The sequence below is a fragment of the Anguilla anguilla genome, chromosome 5 (assembly GCF_013347855.1).
Source record: "Anguilla anguilla isolate fAngAng1 chromosome 5, fAngAng1.pri, whole genome shotgun sequence".
Taxonomy (NCBI): Eukaryota; Metazoa; Chordata; class Actinopteri; order Anguilliformes; family Anguillidae; genus Anguilla; species Anguilla anguilla.
The window spans coordinates 14,614,056-14,636,323 of NC_049205.1; the positions used below are offsets into that span (position 1 = coordinate 14,614,056).

General features: G+C 43.3%; 1 protein-coding gene across 2 annotated transcripts; it reads left to right on the top strand.

The window, feature by feature from the left end:
* Positions 1–1,209: 1,209 nt before the first annotated feature.
* Positions 1,210–21,962, top strand: LOC118227963 (ubiquitin-conjugating enzyme E2 D2-like). Of its 2 annotated transcripts, XM_035419075.1 has the most exons (8): positions 1,210–1,517; positions 15,127–15,190; positions 15,274–15,305; positions 15,408–15,485; positions 16,833–16,938; positions 17,609–17,702; positions 18,969–19,018; positions 20,820–21,962. In XM_035419075.1, exons 1-7 carry the CDS (start codon positions 1,494–1,496, stop codon positions 19,015–19,017), a joined length of 447 nt encoding a protein of 148 aa, XP_035274966.1. In that variant the 5' UTR covers positions 1,210–1,493; the 3' UTR covers position 19,018; positions 20,820–21,962. The 2 variants fall into 2 exon arrangements, with proteins under 2 accessions (XP_035274966.1, XP_035274967.1); XM_035419076.1 differs by lacking the exon at positions 18,969–19,018 and having other exon boundaries at positions 1,211–1,517.
* The last annotated feature ends 306 nt before the right edge of the window (positions 21,963–22,268 follow it).

Consider the following 22,268-nt stretch of genomic DNA (forward strand, 5'->3'; position numbering starts at 1 on the left):
CTTCAAAAACATCCTCATGTAAAATGACAATCAATATTGAATGTGTACTGTACAATATGTGCTGGCACATCAGTGATCAATTAGTTAGCAGTTCTACCATTGGTGTCATTTAGACAATTTATGAGGCACTACAGAAACATTATTATGATGTGTGCTGAAACACTTGGCTCCCCCTGGGTTGAATGCTCTATTCAAGTTCTTTGTTCTGGCACACATGTTCTGCAGAAAGTGATGGATTCCACATTTCTTACTAAGAATTACTAAAATGTATGAATTGCATGAATGAATGAAGTTATATATGTATGTGTTTAAACAACACTGAGGTATTCATACATACTCACAGATATGATTTATTATCCTCCATAAATGACAATTTGTTCTTTTTTTATGTTCCACCATGACAATCAAAGGGCCATATCTAGTCTATGGCAGGCTGCATTTGACACCTGGGCTGTCAGCTGAAAAGCCGTGGTATACAGGGTCTGAGGTTATTAAGCCAATTGCAAGTCTGCCTTATTTAGTTTCACAATTAATAGTCTATAAATGGTAATTAGAATTGATCTACCCATGGAAACATCACTCGACCAATCAGAATACACTACAACAACACAGGCTTCCCAAAATAGCAACAGAAAATCATGGTGTCATGGTTCAATTAAGAGGTCAGTTGTGTGGTGGGCTTAATGAACTAACAAACACATCACATGTCGAGCTTTATCATATAATGTTTCTTCTGACACTATAAACACTGCAGTTGTCCAGTCACCAGGAAAAATAATATAAAAAAGAACTTATGAATTGAAGTTTATTCGTAAAATTCACAATGATTGGACGAGATATACATATTTTAAAATTATACTAGGCTCTTAACTTTATCCTGTCACTGTCTTTTGGAGTGGAAAACTGATCATCGTTTGCCATAAAATAAGCTTCTTGCTTCCCCAAAATCTCTCTCTTGCAACATTGGTGTCAGTGAAACCTAATTTTACCACAATTTTTCCATTAAAAAGAACGTTTTCATAAAGAAGTTACTTCACCTTGAAAAAAATGGACCAGGCGTAGAAAAACGCGTTTAGTATAAATAACATGCTGCGACTGGCAGGTTTCCACTACGAGTCCGCTCCGCTCCAGGGTTTGATTTTTGACGTCGTGGTGCGGTGTGGGCGGAGTGATATATGATAGAGGTCCGCCCGGCTGCATGGGTGTGTGTAGTTCCGGCAGAAGCGGACATCTTGTGGAACTGCAGAGAAGACAAGACAGCGAGAGAGGGACAGGACGGAGGAGCTGGAGCAGCACAAACGTCAGATAGCTAGCTAGGTGGTCAGAGCATACGGATATAATACCGGTGATCGCTGGACCGCTTCGATCACCGTTGACTGAGTCACTCAGGGTGAACGCGTGGTAGTTATTTAGATAGCAAGTTATTTGGTTTTTATTTACCTGGCGATTTCAACTCGGAACAGACTACCCCGGGTAACCCACAGAAAGAGAGAATGGCGCTGAAGCGAATTCATAAGGTAAATTGCCATTGGGCTAGCTAACGTTAGCTGTGAATCTGACCACAGCAGATGTTGAGTTAAGTCGGTGACTATATTATTGATGAAAGGTTGTCTAAGTTAAGACCGTAATTTCACCTGATACGGTACCAAGCAAATAATACTCTATGGTTTGTATTGAGCTATTGTTAATTGTGCTAGCTACCGTGTGAGGCCTGCGTTTTTCGCCGGTCGGTTGTTAACGTTCCCAAGGTAGGTAGCGCTACCAGCGGGAGTGCTTAGCCAGATAACGTTACATAGCTATTTAACTATATGTCTACGAGCTCCAACTAGACCCGTCAGAGATGATACGGTTTTCTGGGATAGCTATATAGGAACTGCCCATTTTCTAACGTTCTGTCTTTTATAGGTAACGTTAGTCAACAAATTATAGCGAGTCTAGACTATTTAATGACTATTTCGTTTCAGCCAAACTGCATTTGGCTGAAACGAGGTTTCTGTTATATTGGTCAACGTTGGCATATTGGTTAAGACAAGCGAAGGCCAAAATAGGTTTTTGCTACTTAGCAGCTAACTTTAGCTAGCTAACGTTGCTGTATTTGGCTAGCCAGTTTGCGATTTTTGCTAATTCCATGTCCTAGATAGCTTTTCAGACTGACGTTATAGTTTAATTTCAACTATAACTAGACTGACTAGCTAACGTTACGTTGTCTAGTAAAGTTGCTGGTTAGCAGGCGTTCCGTCTACATCAGAGAAGCTTACTTGGCTAGTAGGGAAGCATTAGGTTCAATCATGTTTGCTAGCCACTGTTAGCCATTAAATTAATAGTCTGACCAGCTGTAGCTAGTCGCCAAATACATGTCACAGGAGTTTAATATTAATAATTAATATATTTAGTTGGTTAGAGAAATTATGACGGTAGTCTACGGCCAAGTTAACTTTGCTCTTAATGCTGTCATTGGCTGCCATAACTGCCTAATCGGCCAACGAACCTGGTCTGTATTTACGCTCATCTGTGGCTAGCTAACAGACTACTAAGCGGTCTAACCTGGCTAGCAAACGTAAGTAGGGAAATAAATGTCAAGTTGGATAACTTGTCTAACATTACTTGGCTTGCAGTTAACCACGTCCGTCCCTAAATTGTGTGTGCCTAGTTAAGACTGTTAACTTGTTAATTTTAAAATGGCGGCTATGGCGGGCCGACCCGTAGACTGTATTGGGGTAACTGGCTAGATACAGCTAACGTTAATGAAACTGGCTGACTAATTTGTATAAGCTTTAGCATAATATCGCACTATGAATCTTGAAAAGTAAAGCATACCAATCTGAGGCTCCATATGATATAGGTGGCTAAGTAATGTCGATAATTACAGCTGCACCCCTCCCAAGTTAGTTGCACAGTAGGCTACTTCTTGATAGATATGCTTAGTTATCTCTTTATGACAATAATCTTATACGGCTGATTGCCATCTAAGTTGGAATCATTAACTTCAAAGTGTACAGCTGCTAGCAAAGTTGCGTCCTTTAATCAGTCCAGTATCCCCGAGTGACAGGTGGTTTGACCGTGGCTAGCGCTTGCTTTGTAACCTAACCTGAGTTAGATGCTTAATGTTTTTCAGGGGACTGTGTAAACCCCATAGGGTAACGTAGTTCGTTCATCTAAGTTAGTTGTGTAGGTTTGTTATTTCTGTGAACATATAGTTAACTGGTGCTTTCAGTACGAGCCTTGAAAACTAAACTGCACTCTTAAATATCTCATTGGAAGGGGTTTTGTTTACCGTTTTCCAGTTGGTGAAACACGTCACGTTTTTAGTGTTATCAGCTGTAAGGATGGCTTCCTATAACATGAGCACGACTTCCTTACTCGAACTGCAGCAGATGGAAAGGAATGAAAGTGTTGTGCAATCGCAATGTTTCGGAATTCCTTTGTAATGTCTTTAGTCATGACATGATGCATGTCTGAATCACGATTTAAGCATGGTAAGGGATGAACATCCTTGTGTGAATCACGATTTAATAGTTTCCGGTGACCTGGAGTAGGGTTTTCTGTATTATTTCGTTATACCAGAACTTAGTTTAGGTATAATTGTACGTATATATGTGTGTGTGTATGTATATATACATAATGTATGTGTATGTATATATACATCTATACACACATGCATACATGTATGCTTTATAGGCCTATATATGTGTGTGTGTGTGTGTGTGTGTGTTGTAATTTAAGGGGACATTCCATGTAAAAATCTAAATTTCATGATTTTCTAGTTGCATCAAGTGTTCTTGTTCCATCCAGATAGTTCTTTGTAAACTTGCTCAGGTTTTTTGTTCCATTGAGACCCTTTGTACAAATGCATCAGCCAATGTTAAAAAAACTGCATTCTCAAGCATCAAGATCCCCAGTTCATTAAATTTCATTTTGATACAAAATCCCATAATGATGATTTAATATTGAATATAGGCCTATATGGGCAGGTATTCAATTAATTTCTAATGTATGTTGAAATGTTACCTATTTTCTGACATTTTCTGGGTAAAATTCCATGGTGATTCGCACAACTTTCAATTTCACCTGAGAAACTGGCAGTTGTAATCAATAAGCATTCTTTGAGGAAGAGTATTTGATAGTCTTTGCATTATTGGCTAAAAAATAAGATACATTTGGCAGTGAATTCAAGCAAGTGCAACATCCTAAGTCATTACATGGTCCAAAGAGATAAAGTTAGTGCAGTGTGATTTAAATGTGTTGTTTTGAGCTGTTGCTTTTTGCTTAGGCTATTTCGTTCCTAGTGCATTTTCCTGGTCTGATCTTACAGCTTCTGTGTAATCTTAATGTGGTGACATTAGGAAAAAAACACCTGGATGCATTGATAAGTCGTGTAACTAGAAAATCGTAAAATTAACATTTTGAGAAGTATATCCCTTTTTGTAGGGTTGTCCCAAAGTCGTCAGGCTGTATTACGAAGGAATGTTGGGAAGCCCGGAATGTGGTCCTTCGGTGAATGAAGACATTTACTGTCACACATTTATTATTGACGTCTGAAACTGCCTCTACGTTATGTTTAATAGTACACGATTGTATGAATAACCCTGCACGTCCGGTTGTGCTCTTACTCAAAAATCTGTCCTGGAAGTTGTTTATGGAAGTCTTCTGTGGGGTTTTAAAAAAAAGTTAAATATCCCTGCTACCCGGCATTAACGTGCTGGCAGCAGATTTCATCATTTCTTCCCTTCCACTTATGCCGTGGTAATGTGCAAGTTTTCACTTCTTCAGTACGGTTTTGTTTGAACAGACTTTTTGGAGGCCAGTGAACTGCGACACCGAACATCCTGTTTTTGCGCTGGAGTTTTGTTATGGTAAGCGCCTCAGACCACAAGAGCAACATGGCCGCTCGGGGCGCTGCGTCTGAAAACATTCCGCTTGTCTCTCGCTCAGCGTTTTTTTTAGTGAGCGACTCCTGCAGGTGGGACCTCTTTCTCCTTCGCCTCGTCCGCGTAGCGTTGCTAGGTTTGGTAGTGCTTGTCAGGTGAGGGGAAGGTTAGTATGGTCAAGGGGTATTCCAAGACGACACACAATATTCTCAGTGTTACTGCGTTGTAGTGACATGAGAAGGATGTTTGCAGGCTTGCCTCTGGGCCCGATAAAAAGTTGAGTCAGGAAATGGCAGGAGAAGTGGGCAGTATAAACCTCATGATCTGAAGTAATTCTAATGACCTACATTCCTTATAAAATAGTTCATCTGTGGTGATTTACTTGCTCAGTAATGTTGCTGCTTGTCCTTGTTTCTCGTTGTGTATAACCTAGTAATTGTCAGTGTTACATGTTCCCTGTTATTTTCCGATGATAAGGTATACAATTATATTTTTGACTCGCATGCCAGTCATTCTTTACTCTGTTTGCAGCCGCATATTAAAGGCTTGTAGGCATACTATTCTCCCACATGTTACCTTTGTGGGGCTTGTTGCTTGAAGGATTGTCATTTTCAATCAAAAAACAAAATGGCCGTTTGATGTGGAATATTGTGTGCAGATGTCCGTGATGCTGTCACATGTAATATCATTGCTTGTATCATTGGGGAATGGTACCAGAGAGAGCAGTCCCATTTGAGAAGGTCGTGCCGGGCATACTCTGTGTGGATTTGCTGATTTGGTATGTGCTTTGGATGTTAGTGAGCTCATACCATCTGTGACTTGTAGCGCTTTCCTGTTCCAATCAGATTTCTGTCAGTGCGTACTTGCTGGTGTACTTCCCGCTGTTGTCGCGATTAAGCGTTCGAGGCCTGCGGTCGGCTTCCTGCGACGCTCTTCCTGTCGGAGGGCATGCTGACCAGAGGGCCGCCCGTGGGACCGAGCCGGAATGGCGCGGGTCGCGTTTGTGCGCGACCACGTTCGCGTAGCACAGTGCACCGAGCCCAGCCCTCCAAAGGGACACGCGCTACCCCAGATTAATAAAGATCAGAGCCGCGGAAATGCAGTGGAAATCACTGTTCACACAGTCTCTCTAGCACCCAGCATCGTGTCACTGACATCAGTTTTACACGTAGAAGTACCTTTGTGGAGAGAGGACATGAGTTGAGAGTAAAGGATCTCTCACTGTTGCCTGGGGTTACTAATTTGAATAATATTGAATAATTTAGAATTAATTAGAAGAGGCCTAGATTTCCGTTAGGGATGCACGATATTGAAATTTTGGCCAATATCAGATAACCGATAATTAACAGTCACGTCAGCTGATAGCAGTATTTTTCATTTCATTGCCTAATCACATGTCTTTCTAACAGTAGGGTTTACCATTTATACTGTAACTAAATGCTTGGTGCCGATACAGGCATCTATAAAAATCACTGCTTTATTAATACATGTCTTGAGTCATTACTGAAAATGACACTGTTTCCACGTGTCTGCAGTCACTGAATCAGATAGGCCCAAATTTCTTCCAACCTAAATGTAGAAAAGATGGCATTTATTTTGGCTCAACATTTGAAACTTCTTTGCTCATAGTCTATTCTACTGGTAGACCCTTCAGCACTTCCCTGTAAAATGCCATTATACTGTTATGTCAGGTGAAAAAAATAAACTTGAAAAAGGAGAAATGCGCTCACTTGAACAATCATATGAGGCTGGTGTTGCACAAATATCAAATCTTTAGCTGATAACCTATAATCATTTCCCTCTTGTGACTGATAATCGATTATTACTGATTTATGTCCATTAATTTGGTTTGTCTAAGAAATATGTTCCTATCATAATCGAGTTTGACATACTGTAAAATGAGCCTTCCAAACATATGGGAATAAACCTCTATATCTTAACATTTAGACCAGGCCAAATGCAAAACTATAGATTTGCCAGAAAATTTCTTGCAAGAAACTGTACTGAGGTCATCACTTGGCTAAACTAAACCTCATAAACGAGTAGTTGTAGTACTTGCAACAAGGGCTGTGCTGGTACTCGGTATTCCTGGTTACTGCGGTAATGGATTGACACCAGGGTGATGAATAATTAAGTCGCGCCAGAAATGCACTGGCTACTGTCGCCAGGCACGTAGTAGACAATGAACCGGGTGGGCTATACACAAACTGGCATTCTCCTCTCGTATTTGAAGCTGAATTTCTGGTCGTCGTTGCTGTGCCAGGCAATGCAAGAGAGAACAGGGAGAGGGTGGAGGGTTTTGACTCGAAGGACTGGTGCGGATGAAGTCATTTAATCATTAATATATAAATATAAATAAATATTGAATGAATGTCGTTGTCTAATAATCTTCCGTTTATCAATTTTAAAACTGTGTAAATGGTCTAATGGTGTAATTTGGCCACAAAATCTAAGTTATTGTTAATATTAGCCTTTCTTATTATGCAACCAATTTGTAGAGTTTATTTAACTTTATGTATTCAATTAATTCAAAACGCCATGGGCTAAAAAAGAGAATTCTATTTGTTTATTAGTTTTGCTTAATGTGTCTGCGCTGTGTTATAATTCTAAATGAAGGAGTTTTAAACGTTTTAAAGTTTTTCTAAATGTCTCTGAATAAAACATTGGTGCTGTGCTAATCTTTGAGTTAGGCTAAAGTTTTTTGTTAGTATTTAATAAAAGTTTTATAATAATTAATGCCAATATTGTTTTGTTTAACAAATTAAAGATCATTTTAATTATGTTGTTTTTTAGCCACAGCCCTGGGAAAGGATGACACACTATATTCAAAAAGCACCCGATCTGACCAATACCGATAATGAGAATTTGAACTAACTTCAGCCAATGCCAATATAGATGCCGATATATCATGCATCCTTAATTTCCCTAGCAGCCCCTGACATACTGTGGGGTAAGGGACAACCTCATATTTATTTTTAAAATTTAATTTGTTTTGATATAGCCTTTTACAGTACTGTACATCGTCTTACTCATTCAAGTGTGAACGCCTTCACAAACCCACCTAAATTGGGTTAAAGTACGTCAGCACGAGTCTGTGGCGGCGCTTGCGTATGTACCCGACGCCCAGGATAAAAACGCGCAGAAGTAACCAGACAGCTGTGCGGAGGTTTAATTTGGGGCCCTGGAATGCACCGGGTCCTTTCAGGGGTCCCCACGAGAAACACAAGCCCCGGTCTCTCCCGGGCCGTCCCCTTTGCCTTCTCACCCTGTCGCCCCCAAAAAAAGCAGGCCTAAAATTAGACTCCTTCGCCGCAGCCGCACAGACCCTTATCTCACGGGCAGCCCCAGTCACGATGATGAGACAACCCCCCCCCCCCCCCCCCCCCACATCACGCATGCAAAGTTAAAAGCCATCGCTGAAAATGACCCGTATTCAACCTGTGCAACCGGAGTTCACCTTTATCCCAGCTGAATGTTGGCTCTTCGGGGCCCAGCACCTGGATACAGGCCTCTTCTGTCCTGCCGTTGAAATCCATGGGAATCTATGCCAATCCTTGCTCACTGATGTAGCCTCTTATGTATAATATCAGTGATTCCTTTTGCATTGGTTCCTCTTGTATGTGTTGTAGACATCCTTCTCTTCTCTTTTCTTTTCTTGCTTTAAATGAGAATCTGGACTTGTTGAGATCATTCCAGAATACTTATTGTGTGTGTCCGAACATTTTTTTCCCCCAATAGCTTTTGAGCCAACACAGGTAGTGTATTTGGGTTGAGCTGACATTGACAGACTACTGAAGTATTGGCAAGAAAGTGGGAGCTTTTTTCCCCTTAATGTTTGGTTTTGAAATGAGGTGGAGGTTGTAGATCTGCCTACTCTAATGCTGCGACAGAACAGTGCCTGTCAGTTGTAGTTGTGGCTGCACGTAGGCCTATATTCTCTTCGGGCCAGAGCCGTTTGAGGCGGTGCCAAACTGACTTCTGTGAACCCTGCTGCAGCCGGGTGTTTAAAAAAGGCAGTTCAGTAAGTTCACATCTTAATTCCTCAGCCCAACAGGAGCCGTTATGAGCTTGCACTCACGCTTGTAACCAGTCTCAGACGCCTCAATAGAAGTCTAGGTTCAAAAAATGGCTGATCAAATGGAAGTGTACAGTGTGAGGCTCCATGGCTTAGAAGGCGCCAATGACCTGGAAACTTCGGGGTCGTAAAAAATGTGATAAATGACTGAACGTTCGTGTGAAGTGGTGCAACTTGATAACCATGTACATGGAAACGTTTAGGTTCTCAAATACAGACTCTAGATTCAGGGCAAATATTTATTTGGCGGTTCTTCCAATTTAAGAGTTTGACAGGATGTGAGTTATGAGTGAACGTTGCCGGTTTGCTCCCTCTCCAGAGTGCTCGTAACCCATTGAGGCTGTAATTGAGGATTTTCCAGTTTGAACCGGTCGTTACCCTGCATAGTGGAAATGGCACTGATCCTGGCACAGCATCCATTGTTACTTATCAGTGTCAGCGGCTATGAAGGACCCAGAGACATTTAGGGAACCCCCGAGCTCCGTCTGTGGTCATGAATGTTCCTCAGTTCCTATCAGAATCTCCCTCGGTCTTGCACAAATTGGACTTCTGATCTTCATTTTGCTCACTTCCAAGAACAGGCTGAAGGGAGTTTCTGCATTTCACACAGCCCTGCGTTTTAAGTCACACGTCACCTGAGTCTGAGTAAAGCAGTAGAATTGCATACAGAGCCGAACATGACTAATGCAGGCAGTTGGAGGTAACGTAAGGAAAACCCTTTTGTTCGGATGCAAGGGGCTCTGACTCATTTTCATTCAGTGTAAATACTGCTTGGCACAATAAGCTTAGCAATCTATTTGGCTTTAATGAGTACATTGACATACTGAACAGAAAGCAGTTTAACATATTTATGCTTGTGTTCAGACTGCGAGCCTTAATACACAATTCTGTTGTTGCTGGGACCTGAATTTGTAGACTGACTCACTACTACCAGTGCGTAATTCTGACGACATTACCCGTCACATGGAGAGTGACATCAAAATCTCTTTGGCGGTGTACCTCTGTGTGGGCACCAGTCTTTTTAAAAACATTTTTCTAGTGTGCTCACCCTGCCCAACTGGTATGGCCTGAACAATTACGATCTGAGCGTCCACATAAGTCGCATGCAAGTCGCATGACTACATATCCAATGTATTTCCGCATACAAATGTGGCACAAATCAAAACTGAAAATAAAAAACTGTACGATTTTTCCCTATTTATTTACTTTCTGTTCACACCTTTCTAAAAACGTCCAAACTGCATTACATTGCCTATGCGGGGGGGAAAATATCTTATTTGGAGTCTGAACATAACCTTGGATGTGCAGTGTGAAATGGTTCCCTTGTGATTCTCCTGCTCGGGTCTAGTATGGGTCGTCTGTGAACAGTGATATGGGGATTGGCCACCTGTACTTTTGCTCTCCGTGTTACTTGGGAGATCTCCTATCCCTTGCAACAGCAAGAGAGGGTATTTTGTATAAAGAATACATGTAAATCTTCCACATTAAAAGACCTTGGTCTCCTTGTACAGTAGCTTTTGCTTGTACAGGTTTGCTGTAACGTAGTGCATATTTGTGTTGCCATTCCAGTCTGTGGTTGCAGTCCTTGTGTGCTGATACTGTGCCTTTATAGGATGCATTAATAATGATGTGTGATGGATCAGTGAGATTTTCCTGAAAATCTTTTTTTTCTTCTCCTTATTCAGCTTTTTCCCTGGTTTAAACACCATCGTAAAGCCCCTTTACTGTCCATGGCTCTGTGCGCTCTCTGTTAAAAGATCAGGTGGCTGGGTCATCTGCAGGCTTCACTGATGAATTTTATCTAGTGCAGTGAGTCATTCAAAGTAAATTGCATGGGCTATAGAACACACCCCTGGGGTACACCACATACCGAGGCCAGTAAAGAAATGATTAATTCAATGAATTTCATTCTGACACAAATCAAATTTCACACCTTTTTGGACAAATGGTTCTGCAGTCTCCTTTAGTTTACTGTAAATCTGCTAGTTGTTGTTTGGTGGTCAGGTCCTTGTTGGACCTGGTCCTAAAATCAAAAGGGGCATTGTGACCTCTTCATGTCCTGCTGTTGTCTCTGTGTGGTGAAAGAGCAAGCCTGTATACTTGGAGGTTGCCAAAACGGGAGCAATAACAGGGCTTCTTTGGTGTTGGGTGACAGGGAGTAACCGTTTCAGAGGAAATGGCACCACGTTGCTGTGCTGACCGCTTCAGTACAAGCCCTGCTGAAATCCTAAACCTTTTCAGAAGCGCACTGCCAAATTAGCATATTTTTGTTGTGTTTCTCCCTGGGAGGTGTAGTTACAGGAAATACAAGCACCTTAGGTTTTTTTTTTTGGCGCAGAACTTTATGTGAATTTCTGAAGAAATTGCAAGGATTAGGCTACTTGTGACCTCTTGACACACAGACAACTGTTGACTTGAAAACTTTACGGCCTTGTCAGTGGACCTTTGCTAGTGACCAGAGGTGGACAGCCTGTGCTAAGATCAAAGTGACTTAGTCAGCTCTCCAAATCTGAGAAGCTTGACTTAGACACCGCTGACATAAGCAATTCTGTTCGGTTTTTTAAAAATGCTATCTCCATGTGCTGGGTGTGTTTGTATCTGTACACATATGGATCTCTAACAGAGGCGTAACCAAACCCCTCACCACCACAAGATCAGTGGCTTCAAGGCATAGTATTCCCCACTGTTTAATCCTACAGGGAATCGGCCTACTAGCCTTCATTTGGAGTGCTCGTGACCTAGCACTGTAGCGCGTTACATTCGCACCTGCAGAGATACTGTACCTTTGGGTATTTTTCTCTCTGTAGGCCTTTGGATCCCAGGACAAAATCAACAACATGCCTCAGCTGTGAATTCTTACACTTCACATCTGAAACCGGTTTGCCGTTACAACTCCTCAAATTCTGCCTTGTTCGGATGCATAAAAAAAAGAAAATGGACAGACCGATAAAAACACATTGGACTGTGTGTGAAGGCCTTTAGTGAGCATGCCCCAAAAAAAGTTTGAAAGTTTAAAGGTACAAAGTAGTTCTTTGTACCTTTTTGTGAACTGCTTTCCTGAACTTGCTCCTGCGCTTTGTGAAGTTTTAGATGCTGTCTTCCAAATCTGACCCAGTTTAGTAGCATGTTTTTCATGTTTAGTAGCATTTGGCTAGTTTAGCAGAAGGACCTTTGTATCTCTGAAGACTTGACACTGAAAAAAGCCACGGTTTAGGTATAGTGTTAAAACAGGAGAAGGGTTGGGCTGGGGTACATACTTTCTTCCCTTTGAAACGTTAATCCGTCTCCAAGCAGCCTGGGAGGTCCAGTAGTGTACGAGACGCGCTAGACCCCATTTCCCTGCTGTCGAATGTTCCACCTTGCGGCAAAACCATCAGATCACTATTAAATGTATTTTTCCAAGGCCTCAGGTAAGTGATGGAATGGAGGTTGGCCTTTTTTCATTAGTGCGGAATGTGTGGGCCGCAGACTGGAGGCGCACCGTGGCAGCGCGCCATGCCTGGACCGCCACGCCGTTCACCGTCATGTGGTTTGGGTCTACGGCCCCGGCTCGAGCGCTCAGCTCTGCATTTGCCTCCTCGTCCCCTCACCCTCCTGCTGCACCTCCTTTCTGTCCTCCTCATTCCTCAGAGTCGCTCCGTCTGCATGAGGGCAGTGCAGCAATCCAGCGGCTAGCGGCTGTTAGCATCTCTGTTTCATGTGAAGAAGTGATGCTACTGTCACTTTGGGGTTAGACGCGCATAAAACGTCTTGTGAACCAGAAAACAACGTTTGCATTGAGGTAGTGAGCCACGGTGTGAGAATGATTAGCGACAGCAGGTAGCCTACGTCACCCACAGATGCAATTAAGGTTTTGTTTTTTTTTCCCCCGTCCATGACAAGGAAGTGAACAAATGTCAATGAGACCCGAGAAGGTCAATTGCGAGTGACGCAAGTCCCCTTGTGCTTTCTGGAAAAGGGCTACCTTTCGTTTCAAGCCGTTAGCCGGCAGCGCTCTGCTTTGATCACGGATGCGCTACGCTCACGGGAGCAAAAAGTCCCGTTTTTTCAGGTCGTGCTGGCCAGCCCGGTCACCACGCACCCAGAATCCATACACACCGCCGAGTCATCGGTCCAAGAAGCCTGGAGCCAAAACCGATACGAAGGGGAACAGGACAGATTCGGGAAATGACCTTGGCCAGGCCTCGGATGATATTTTCTTGACGCCTGTTTATGTAAGGGATGTTCTACCGGTTTTAACTGTTGAAAGAAGCCTGAAGTGTTTTTGTCAGGGTATGACCTTTTTCCTCAGTGTGGGTGGTTTTTACTTTTTAAGAAAGGAGTGGAGAGGAGCACATTCTTGGATGGGTTTTTAAAAATCTGGCAACCATTTAATTTCACTGCCTCTGCTTTCATTTGAGCAGAGACGATCCTGCACTGAGGCTGGGTCCTCTCCCACAGTGCCTTTTGAAAGCAGGCAGGCAGTAGGCTGGCCACCTATGCCCTCGGTGAACGAGGGCTTTTGCTACAGCTTTAAAGTAGTGCCCTGCTGAAGAACAGAGGCTCTGGTTTCCCCGCGACCCCCCCCCCCCCTCTCCCCGCCGAGAGAATGCGCTGGAACATCAGCGCGGAGCCGGGTGTCCTCAGGTGGCAGCCGCCTGAAGACGCGGCCTCTCCGTGGGCCTGGCAGGCTCAGCGAGGAACGCGCAGACCGGTGGGCGGTGACTCAGCACAGGCTGGCTGTCACCGCCGCTTCGCCGCGAGACTCCCTCCGCAGGGACTTCAGGCAGGCCCTCTCATCTCCAGCACTCAAAATGGGGGAAGGAACGAGCCGCTTAAACAAGCGGAGGTTCAAATAAAGGCTCAATCCCTACATGAAGGACTCGAGCAACCCGTGCGTGTTGAAACGAGGATTAGCCTTTGTTTACCATAGCACAGAATAGAATGCACCAGCAGCGCCTGAAGCAGACAAACTATAAACAAACAATGGCTAGCTGCCCCCACAGAGTCAGAGTAGGTAGCCATTCACCGTTTGTTCACAATTTGAAGGGCTGGCAAGCACCATTTAAGCGGACAGTTATAATCTGGGCAGGTCACCCCCCCCCTCTTTTCTGTTCGGTTTGTTGTAAAGGAAATGGTCTGGACTTTGCATGCCCCAACTAATCTGTGTAATTTCCCATTTGGCTGATAAACCTTTGTCTGTAATTGGCATCACATGGCGTGCTCTGGAAACTCTGAGAACTGACCCCCGAGGAGAACCTTGCAGGTGTCCATCAAAGGGGCGATTGTTTTAGCCGGGGGCACGAGTGGGTATGAGTTGCACCTTGACTGGCGAACCGCGTTCCCGAGAAGCTTTCCTGGCCGTTGCTTGATTAGCCGTGGCACGCTTACGAGCGTTTTGCTCTTCGTCGTCCAATCCCGCGCGGGACCGCGGTTTCTCACAGCGGTACTGTAATGCGTACAGACCGTTGAACTGAGAACGGGCTCGTTTGCCCAATTCAGTTTTGTTGAAGAAACAAACTGAAAGCGGTAGCTTAATGGAGGCTTTTTCCTTAATGTTAATTTCCTTCTAAATACCTCCAGGGTTTAATTACGTTGTTAAGCACTTATTAGATAGACCCATAATTACTTCCCGGGCTGGCATACATGTTACTGGGCTGTTTGAGGGAGTGTAATTGCGCTACCTCGAGATGTTCCGTTTCATTGAAACTTTGAAATCCGGATGCTGAGAGTGCAATCAGTTGGAGTATCTATTTGACTGCAGTAGTATAGCATGTGAATTGGGAGCCACTGAAACTAGTTAATTGACTTGTGGAGGGGTACCTCTAAGACCTCTGGGGTAGATCGCAACTTTATTTTGTCAACATTTGTTGATTCTGCATCAACGCCAGGGACACTGTGATTGAGTCCCGCAGTTAATAGGCTTCTCAGACACCACCGGTGTGTAATGAGTTCTCAGTAGTCCTCCTTTCTGTCTCATGATTTACCAATCCAGACGAAAGGTAGTTTGAACTACGTTTTTCCATTCGGTCTGTATGTTAGCCTATCTGAGCTCCGGGCCCGTAGGGAAATTAGAATGAGAAATTTGGTTAGGCTGCCACAGCACAGCGAAAGCTGTGAACAGAGAAACGCACAGCTCGCCTGTTTCATCTGCGTCACTCACTCTCTCCCTCCCTCTCTGTCTCTCTCTCTCTCTCTCTGCAGGAGCTCAACGATTTGGCACGTGACCCACCAGCACAATGTTCCGCAGGGCCAGTGGGAGATGACAGTAAGTCCCGCACGGCTCGTTCTTGCATTCCCGCTGCTCTTCAGGAACGCCGCCTCATAACCGTGTATTCTGTTTGTTCACAGTGTTTCACTGGCAGGCCACGATCATGGGACCTGTGAGTATCGCGTGTCCTCCCCTTTGCACGTTTTTGAAATATTGGTGCTATCAGCTTGGTAAAATTTTGACGCCTTTGCCCTTTCACCCCCGTTTCCTGCAGAACGACAGTCCATATCAGGGTGGCGTTTTCTTCTTGACAATTCACTTCCCCACAGACTACCCTTTCAAACCACCCAAGGTGAGTGTCTTTAAATGAGTCGGTAGCAGTGAATGCGTTGTGTGTTTCCACTGAGCTTTCCATTAATGTATTTAAGGTGAGCAGGCCTAAAGATTCCATTAAGATTTTATTATCTTTTCTGCAAAAATATTTCAGAAGTCTTGCATTTAAATATTCAGGACAATATTCCATATAAAAGGTGGCAAGATGTCACCAGTAACCTAAAACAAAAGTAAAAAATAAATTAAACTTTTTTTATCATGGACATATTGTACAATGCATTTAATTGCTTATCTTTTATTTGTGGGAGATAGTTTGGTTAGTACTAATTTTGTAGGGTAATATCTTAACCAAGTACGACTAACAATAATAATTTTCGATTTTTTGTGTAGTCACCCGTTTATCCTAATTTAATTAGCGACTTTAATTGAAGGGCTCATCTATTTTTGGTTTTCATACCAAATTCTATCTGTAATATTTACTTGATTAGTTTTAATATTTACACCTTGTGACATTTTTATCTACGTTTCTTTATAAGCACATGAATGACAGCCAGAGACTGTTCATGAGTCCCTTATATAAAGATGTTTTACTGTGATCTAATCTATGAGTGAACCAGTGTTGGTGTATACAGGCAGTTAGCTCATTTGGTGGAAACAAAAACCTGTTTACACACTGGCTCTCCAGGACCAGTATTGCCCGCCCCTGACTTTGTTAGTACCTTGTTCGCTCATTGCAGAAATTCTAGAAGCATGTGCCCCCATTTTATTGGGCTGCAGTATGTAGATTTTCCTGTTAGATAACGTTGCCTGGGCTGCCAGGCTGCCAGGCAGCTCCCAGTGAACAGCGGGTAGGGAGGCGGAAGGCTCAGGTACACACCGCCATCCAGGAGCCCGCAATGGAGCGCTGCCCGCCGTTTGCGGCTTCACAGCGCGTCGGTCTGAATTCCCAGAATGCAGTCTGCTCGCACGCAGGAACTGGCGTGCCTCTCCAAAACCCCACTGACGGGTGTTCTCCATTCACCTGCGAGCTCACACTGTGTACTGAGATATCATGTGTAGCCACTGCTGCCGGTTAGCGTCACGCTACTTTTATAGATGCTTTTGCCCTCAGAAAATTGTGGTTAGAGAAATGATTACTTTGACATTGTGAAAATTTAGAAATTTTAAATTGTACCCACAGACTGTGGTAACGGCTGTCTCTCTCCAAATTTACTGAAAAGCAAAATGTGTTTGCGCTTGTGAAGAATTTAGCCAAAATGTTTGTTCTACCGGCATTCTCTTTTATCCTTTGTTTTCCATTGTCTGTTGGTTAAATCATTTGATACAGAAATGCAAAATCTGAAATGTTTTCTTTTTGTCTTTTTAGGTTGCGTTTACCACAAGAATTTATCACCCTAATATTAACAGTAATGGCAGCATCTGTCTCGATATTCTAAGATCACAGTGGTCGCCTGCATTAACTATTTCTAAAGGTAAGGACCTTTGTTGTTTTAAGCCTGCTTTAATGTAGGCCTCAGGTGTTTGACCTCCATGTTCTTCATAGACTTCTGCTTTGAGGAGTTGACTTCTCCTTCCTTGAAGCTGTCAGCTTACGCACTTAGCAGGATGCAGTGCTCAGGTTTGGTTGCATTCCGATGGGCCTGTTGACGGGTTAAAGCTCCTTTTTGCTCTTTTGTCACTGAGACGGTGCTCGGTTCCAGCCCAGGTGTACAAGTCACGCGTCTTCTCTCTGTGCTTGTAAATCTTCCTGTTGGGTGGTATGTTTGTCTGTCATCGGCACTTTACCTCTGGGTGAAGCTTTGAAAAGATAAACACCTACTGGATATTTAAAGAGGTGCTGTCATCAAATATGAAAATGTAGCATTTTATGTATTACATATTTGCAAGTACGGTTTTGTGCTTTACAGTTAGACGAGCCTAGAACCCAACTCTAGGTCTCAGCTCTAGGACCACCCCTTCTAGGGACAAACACTGGAAATCAGCTCAAGCTGTACATTTGTTTGGTACAATTGTTCCTATTGTTCTTTGGCGCAGTAATTCGAGCAATTGTATCTACGTCAGTACTTCACTAGAGAGCTTGATGTTAACGTAAGATGCAAATCACTGTCAGTCCTAATGCTGTTTCTTCTTTCTTTCTTGCAGTTCTTTTGTCCATTTGTTCACTGTTATGTGATCCAAACCCAGATGACCCTCTAGTGCCAGAGATTGCACGCATCTACAAAACAGATAACGAAAAGTGAGTTCCTCTCCTGCTTCCTTTCTGGAATTTTACCAGGTTAAAGAGGCTGTTCACCCAAAAATGAAAGTAAGGTATATTTCCACTTACCCGGACTACTACCTATCCATCCAGGTAGTTTTTGATAAAATTTGACTAGTTTTCTGGTTATCTGCTGCAGCTCACCTTGATGCAACAAACCTCAAGTGACCCATAGTGTGCCGAAAATCTACATTCGAAAAACTAAACGGCAAATTCTCTTTCCAAATATAATGCTGTGGTTACTCATGGACATCCACAGAGCTTAATTTGTGCTTGGTTTCATCACAAACTACTACTTTCACTGAAGTACGCCAACTGTGTGTCCTCCACAGTCTCAAGCAAGGCATGTCATACTGTTACAGTTCGTAGTCCTAAAACCAGGAAATGAGTTGGCATTTTTGAGCCATTGGTCCCCTCTGCAGATTTCCAATGCTTTTTTTACACATAGGGTTTTCAGTTTATGCAAAAAAAAAATGGTTTGTAGTGAACAGAAGCCTAAGCGAGTTTCATGTTTTGTTCTACAACATAAATTACTCCCATTAATATTCTCAACCATGAATTTTGATGCTGTTATGTGCTTTAATAAAATAAGTCGCTAACAAATTGCTATATTGAAACTACAATGAATGGTTGCGTTCCGCCAACGTCACAACACCACCTATCCAGTTTGATTCTAGTCCGCCTGCACAAGACCTGCTTGGATATACTGTTGGCGTTCTTCAATACAAGTAGTTATTGATGAAACTGCACAAATTTAGCTCTGGTGTTTGTGAGTGACCCTGGCGTTATATTTGGAGAGAGACGTTGATATTGAGTTTTCCGAATGTGAATTCTCAGCGCATTGACCGCCTCAGAAACATGGGTCCCTCGAGGTCCATTGCATCAGTCTGAGCTGCAGCGGATATCTGGAAAACTTCTCAGTCTCTCAGTGAAACTGTCTGGATGCTCAGAGAGTACTCTGGGTAAGAGGAAACACACCTTAATTTCATTTTTGAGTGACCTGCTCCTCTCCCTTAAATGGAGGCAGCCTCCAGAATGGGATTTCTCCATTTTCTCAGATTTCAGCAAGATAATCCTCTCCTATTACATGAAAACGCTGATTCTGAAGTATTTTAAAATGGGATTTTTTTTTTCCCATGTTGGTCTGGAAATGTCCTCCTGCCCTGTAAGGTTCTTCAGTAAGTGTCCGAAATGGGGAATCTGACTCTTTGCGTAACCCTGGACCGTTTGTTTTTGCTTTGTTAGATATAGTAGACTAGCACGGGAGTGGACAGAGAAGTATGCGATGCTTTAGGGTAAGGGCGCCTGCATCTTGGAGCTGGCGAGGGGTGTGGTTTCGCTCCGTTGGACCGCATGGAGACTGCGCTGACCGTTCACTAACCCAAGGCTTCTGCACCTGGCCTGTGCACGTTAACCTGACCGCGCGGGGTTGAGGCGGGGCCCGTGCGGACTAGCCCGTTTAGCTGCAGCCAGTCTTGTGTGTTTATTCTCTCAGTAGCATAGGGCATACAGGTCTGCAGGTGCAGTAACCTGTTGGAATGATTTAGGCTGCACTGGGAGGACTTGGGCTTTGGAAGCTGCGTCCGTTCAGACTGCGTGTAGCTGGAGTGCAGAGAAACGGCATGACGTACCTAACGCTCAGCTTGGGTCTGGTGATCTGAGCCTCCGCTGCTCATTTGTTCAGAGACAGGTGCTGAAATTGAGCGGAGGAGCATGTTGTGTGGGACATCAGTATGCATGTTACTGCCGGCCATAACGCAGTATTTGCAGAGAATAGGGAGTCTGATTCATTTTAGGATTTATATTCATAGCCCGTACAGGTTTATTTGCCCCTCCACTGCTGCCAAGTGATAAATTCCAGGCTGGACTGCTTTGTCGAAGAAGGCGGTTAGCCAGTTAGCCAGTGAATCTTGAAGCTGCAGCCAGTATGAAATAGAGTAGAGTGCATTGTATGACTGTCAGCCTATTTCCATGGTTTGGCTCAGGGATGTTTTATATTTTAAATGTATTACCTCCACCGTGGAGCATAGGCCCGGAGCTCACTGATAGCACATTGTAATGTAGCTAGGATTTCAGCTTCCACAGTCCACAGATGGGGGTGTGCAGCCTTTAGCGGACCAACGTGTGAATGAATTTAACGCATTTTCCCCTTAAATGGTAAAATTTTTGTTTTACTTTTTTTTGTAATTAAAATCTGATGAGCATTTACAACATAGTGGGAAAACTTCCCAAAAGTGTCGTCTGTTTTTCTCCTTTACGAGTCTTTGTTAGACTACGCTTCCCATCAGCCCCTTAGCTTCTGTCGCACTTTACCTTCTGAAAGCGCTTCAGTTCAGTCCAGACCATGACGTTTAATAAGCCACTGGGTCATAGTTATTGCACTGCATTTCAATGCTTCTGGAGTTCAGTTTGAATTAATTCTTTCGGTATTGCCATCTTTTAGTTTTAGTTTTATTTTTATTCTAGTGCAGTGTTTTTTAACAGCATGACGGTATGGCATCTCTTTAGGGACTGCTTTTTCCAAGGTTTGTTCCAGAAAATGTGTGTGGCTAGATGGTGATTGCAGACAGGAGGTGGAAATAATTTGTACAGGTATAGCACTTAGTATGCATCCGGAGGAGGAGAGCGCTAATGTGGCTATCGCCTCTCGTCTCCTGGCTCAGCCCGCAACATGGAAAAGCACGTCTTTAAAGTGGGAATGCCTCCTTTATCTGAACTTTGCTTAAGGTTACTTGTGACATCAGCTAGCAAAACCAAGCTCTGAGTCAGGCAAACAAAGCTAGCGGCACTCTGAATACTGAGTGATTCTGACTGATTCTGACTGTTTTAACCCGGTGTAGCTATATGTGTACAGTATGTCATTGTTTCCCCCCCCCCCCCCCCTCTCCAGGGGAAATGTATTTTAATTAGATAAAGCCTGAATAGGTTTTCCAATCGGTCACTGGTAAATGTGAAGGTATACGACGGGTGTGATTGACAGGCAGTCGAGCTGCGGTCTCGTGCTAGTTTTTTCAGTCATCACTTGTAGCGTATTGCATGCGACGTGCGGTTCTCTGGGATGCTAACGTGTGACTGTTCCTCCTCCTCTCCGTGCAGGTACAACAGAATAGCGCGGGAATGGACTCAGAAGTACGCAATGTGATGCCACCTCGCCGAAGTCAGAACAACCCGTATTATAGCTGGAATAAACTTTAAATTACTGGTTTCGTTTTTTTTTTCTTTTTTTTTTTTTCCTTATTTGGCTGCTCCCCTGTATCAAACCATATCTAGGCGTTTCTTTTTTTTATTATTTTTATTTTTTGCCCCACATTCATTCACGTGCTCTTGCAAGAAGATGGTGCCTCCGGCCCAGGCAAGACCAGGCTTTCTTGAGTTTTTAATGTAATTTTCCCATTGAGAGAAAAAAAAAAAAAAAATCAACCACCCACGGTTCTTTCTGGAAACTCAGTAGAGCATGTGGCCATAACAGGCCAACACATCACCCCAGCCACTTGGTTATGAGGCTTTAAAGAACCAAACCGACGACAGTGTTCCTCATCGCTCTAACACGTGCTGAAGATGCCAACGAAACAAGGATGCTCCACGCGCTACCAGCCCCATCTCGCAAGGATCACCTCATTGCTGGGACAGCATCCATTTTCTTTTGTAAGCTTTTTCCCAATAAAGTTAGAGACCTTGAGGTCTGTTGAAATGTATTTTCTGCTCATAACTGACCACCTGGACGGTGAACTGCTGTAGAGTATAAGCATCAGCAGCGAGGAAGTAAAAGAAAAAAAAATGTAAAAATGAAATAAAAAAAGAATAAAATATAATGCTGTATTTTATGCATGTTAATAAAGGAATAACGTTTATGTTCTGCAGATGATGCAAATTTGGAGGATGAGATGGGAAGGGTAGGGTGGGGTGAACTCGGTCCCCTTTTTAGGTTTTTTTTTTGTATTTTTTTCCCCCGTTTTTAGAAATTGGGAGCTATTAGTTAATCCATCTTCCAGAACACTGTTTTCTTGTAGCACTGAAGAAAAAAAAGATGCAAAGTTCTCAATGGATGACTGATCAACTAATAGCTCTGCTAGTTATTGATTTTTTTTTTTCTTTCTTTCTTTCCCCCCCCCCCCCCCCCCCCTCAATAAAGTTGCATAAACCAATACTTGGTAGCCTGGTGCAATTTGTATAAAGCTGTCTTTTTGTATGTGGCTGTATTCACTGTAATGATAATAAAAGCGGTGGGCCTTGGGACTACAGAGCTGGTTTTCTTTGTGACCTGTCCCGCTGAGTGTGGGTCATTTCCATGTGTTCGACTGGAAAAACGCCTCTGGAAATGTCTGAAATCGCAGCCTTCACGCCTCACCAGAAGTATGGTCAGGGGGACTATGGTCGCCGCATATTAGGAATACATGTTACTAAATTGTATTTATGGTATGCAGAGATGAAGTGTGTTCAGTGAACATGCCAACTTGAATACAAGGGGCGCGTGGAAGACAACCTTACTGATCTAATGGTAACAGTTTGGATCAAACCTAGGTACTTGCCTCACTTGTAAGTTTA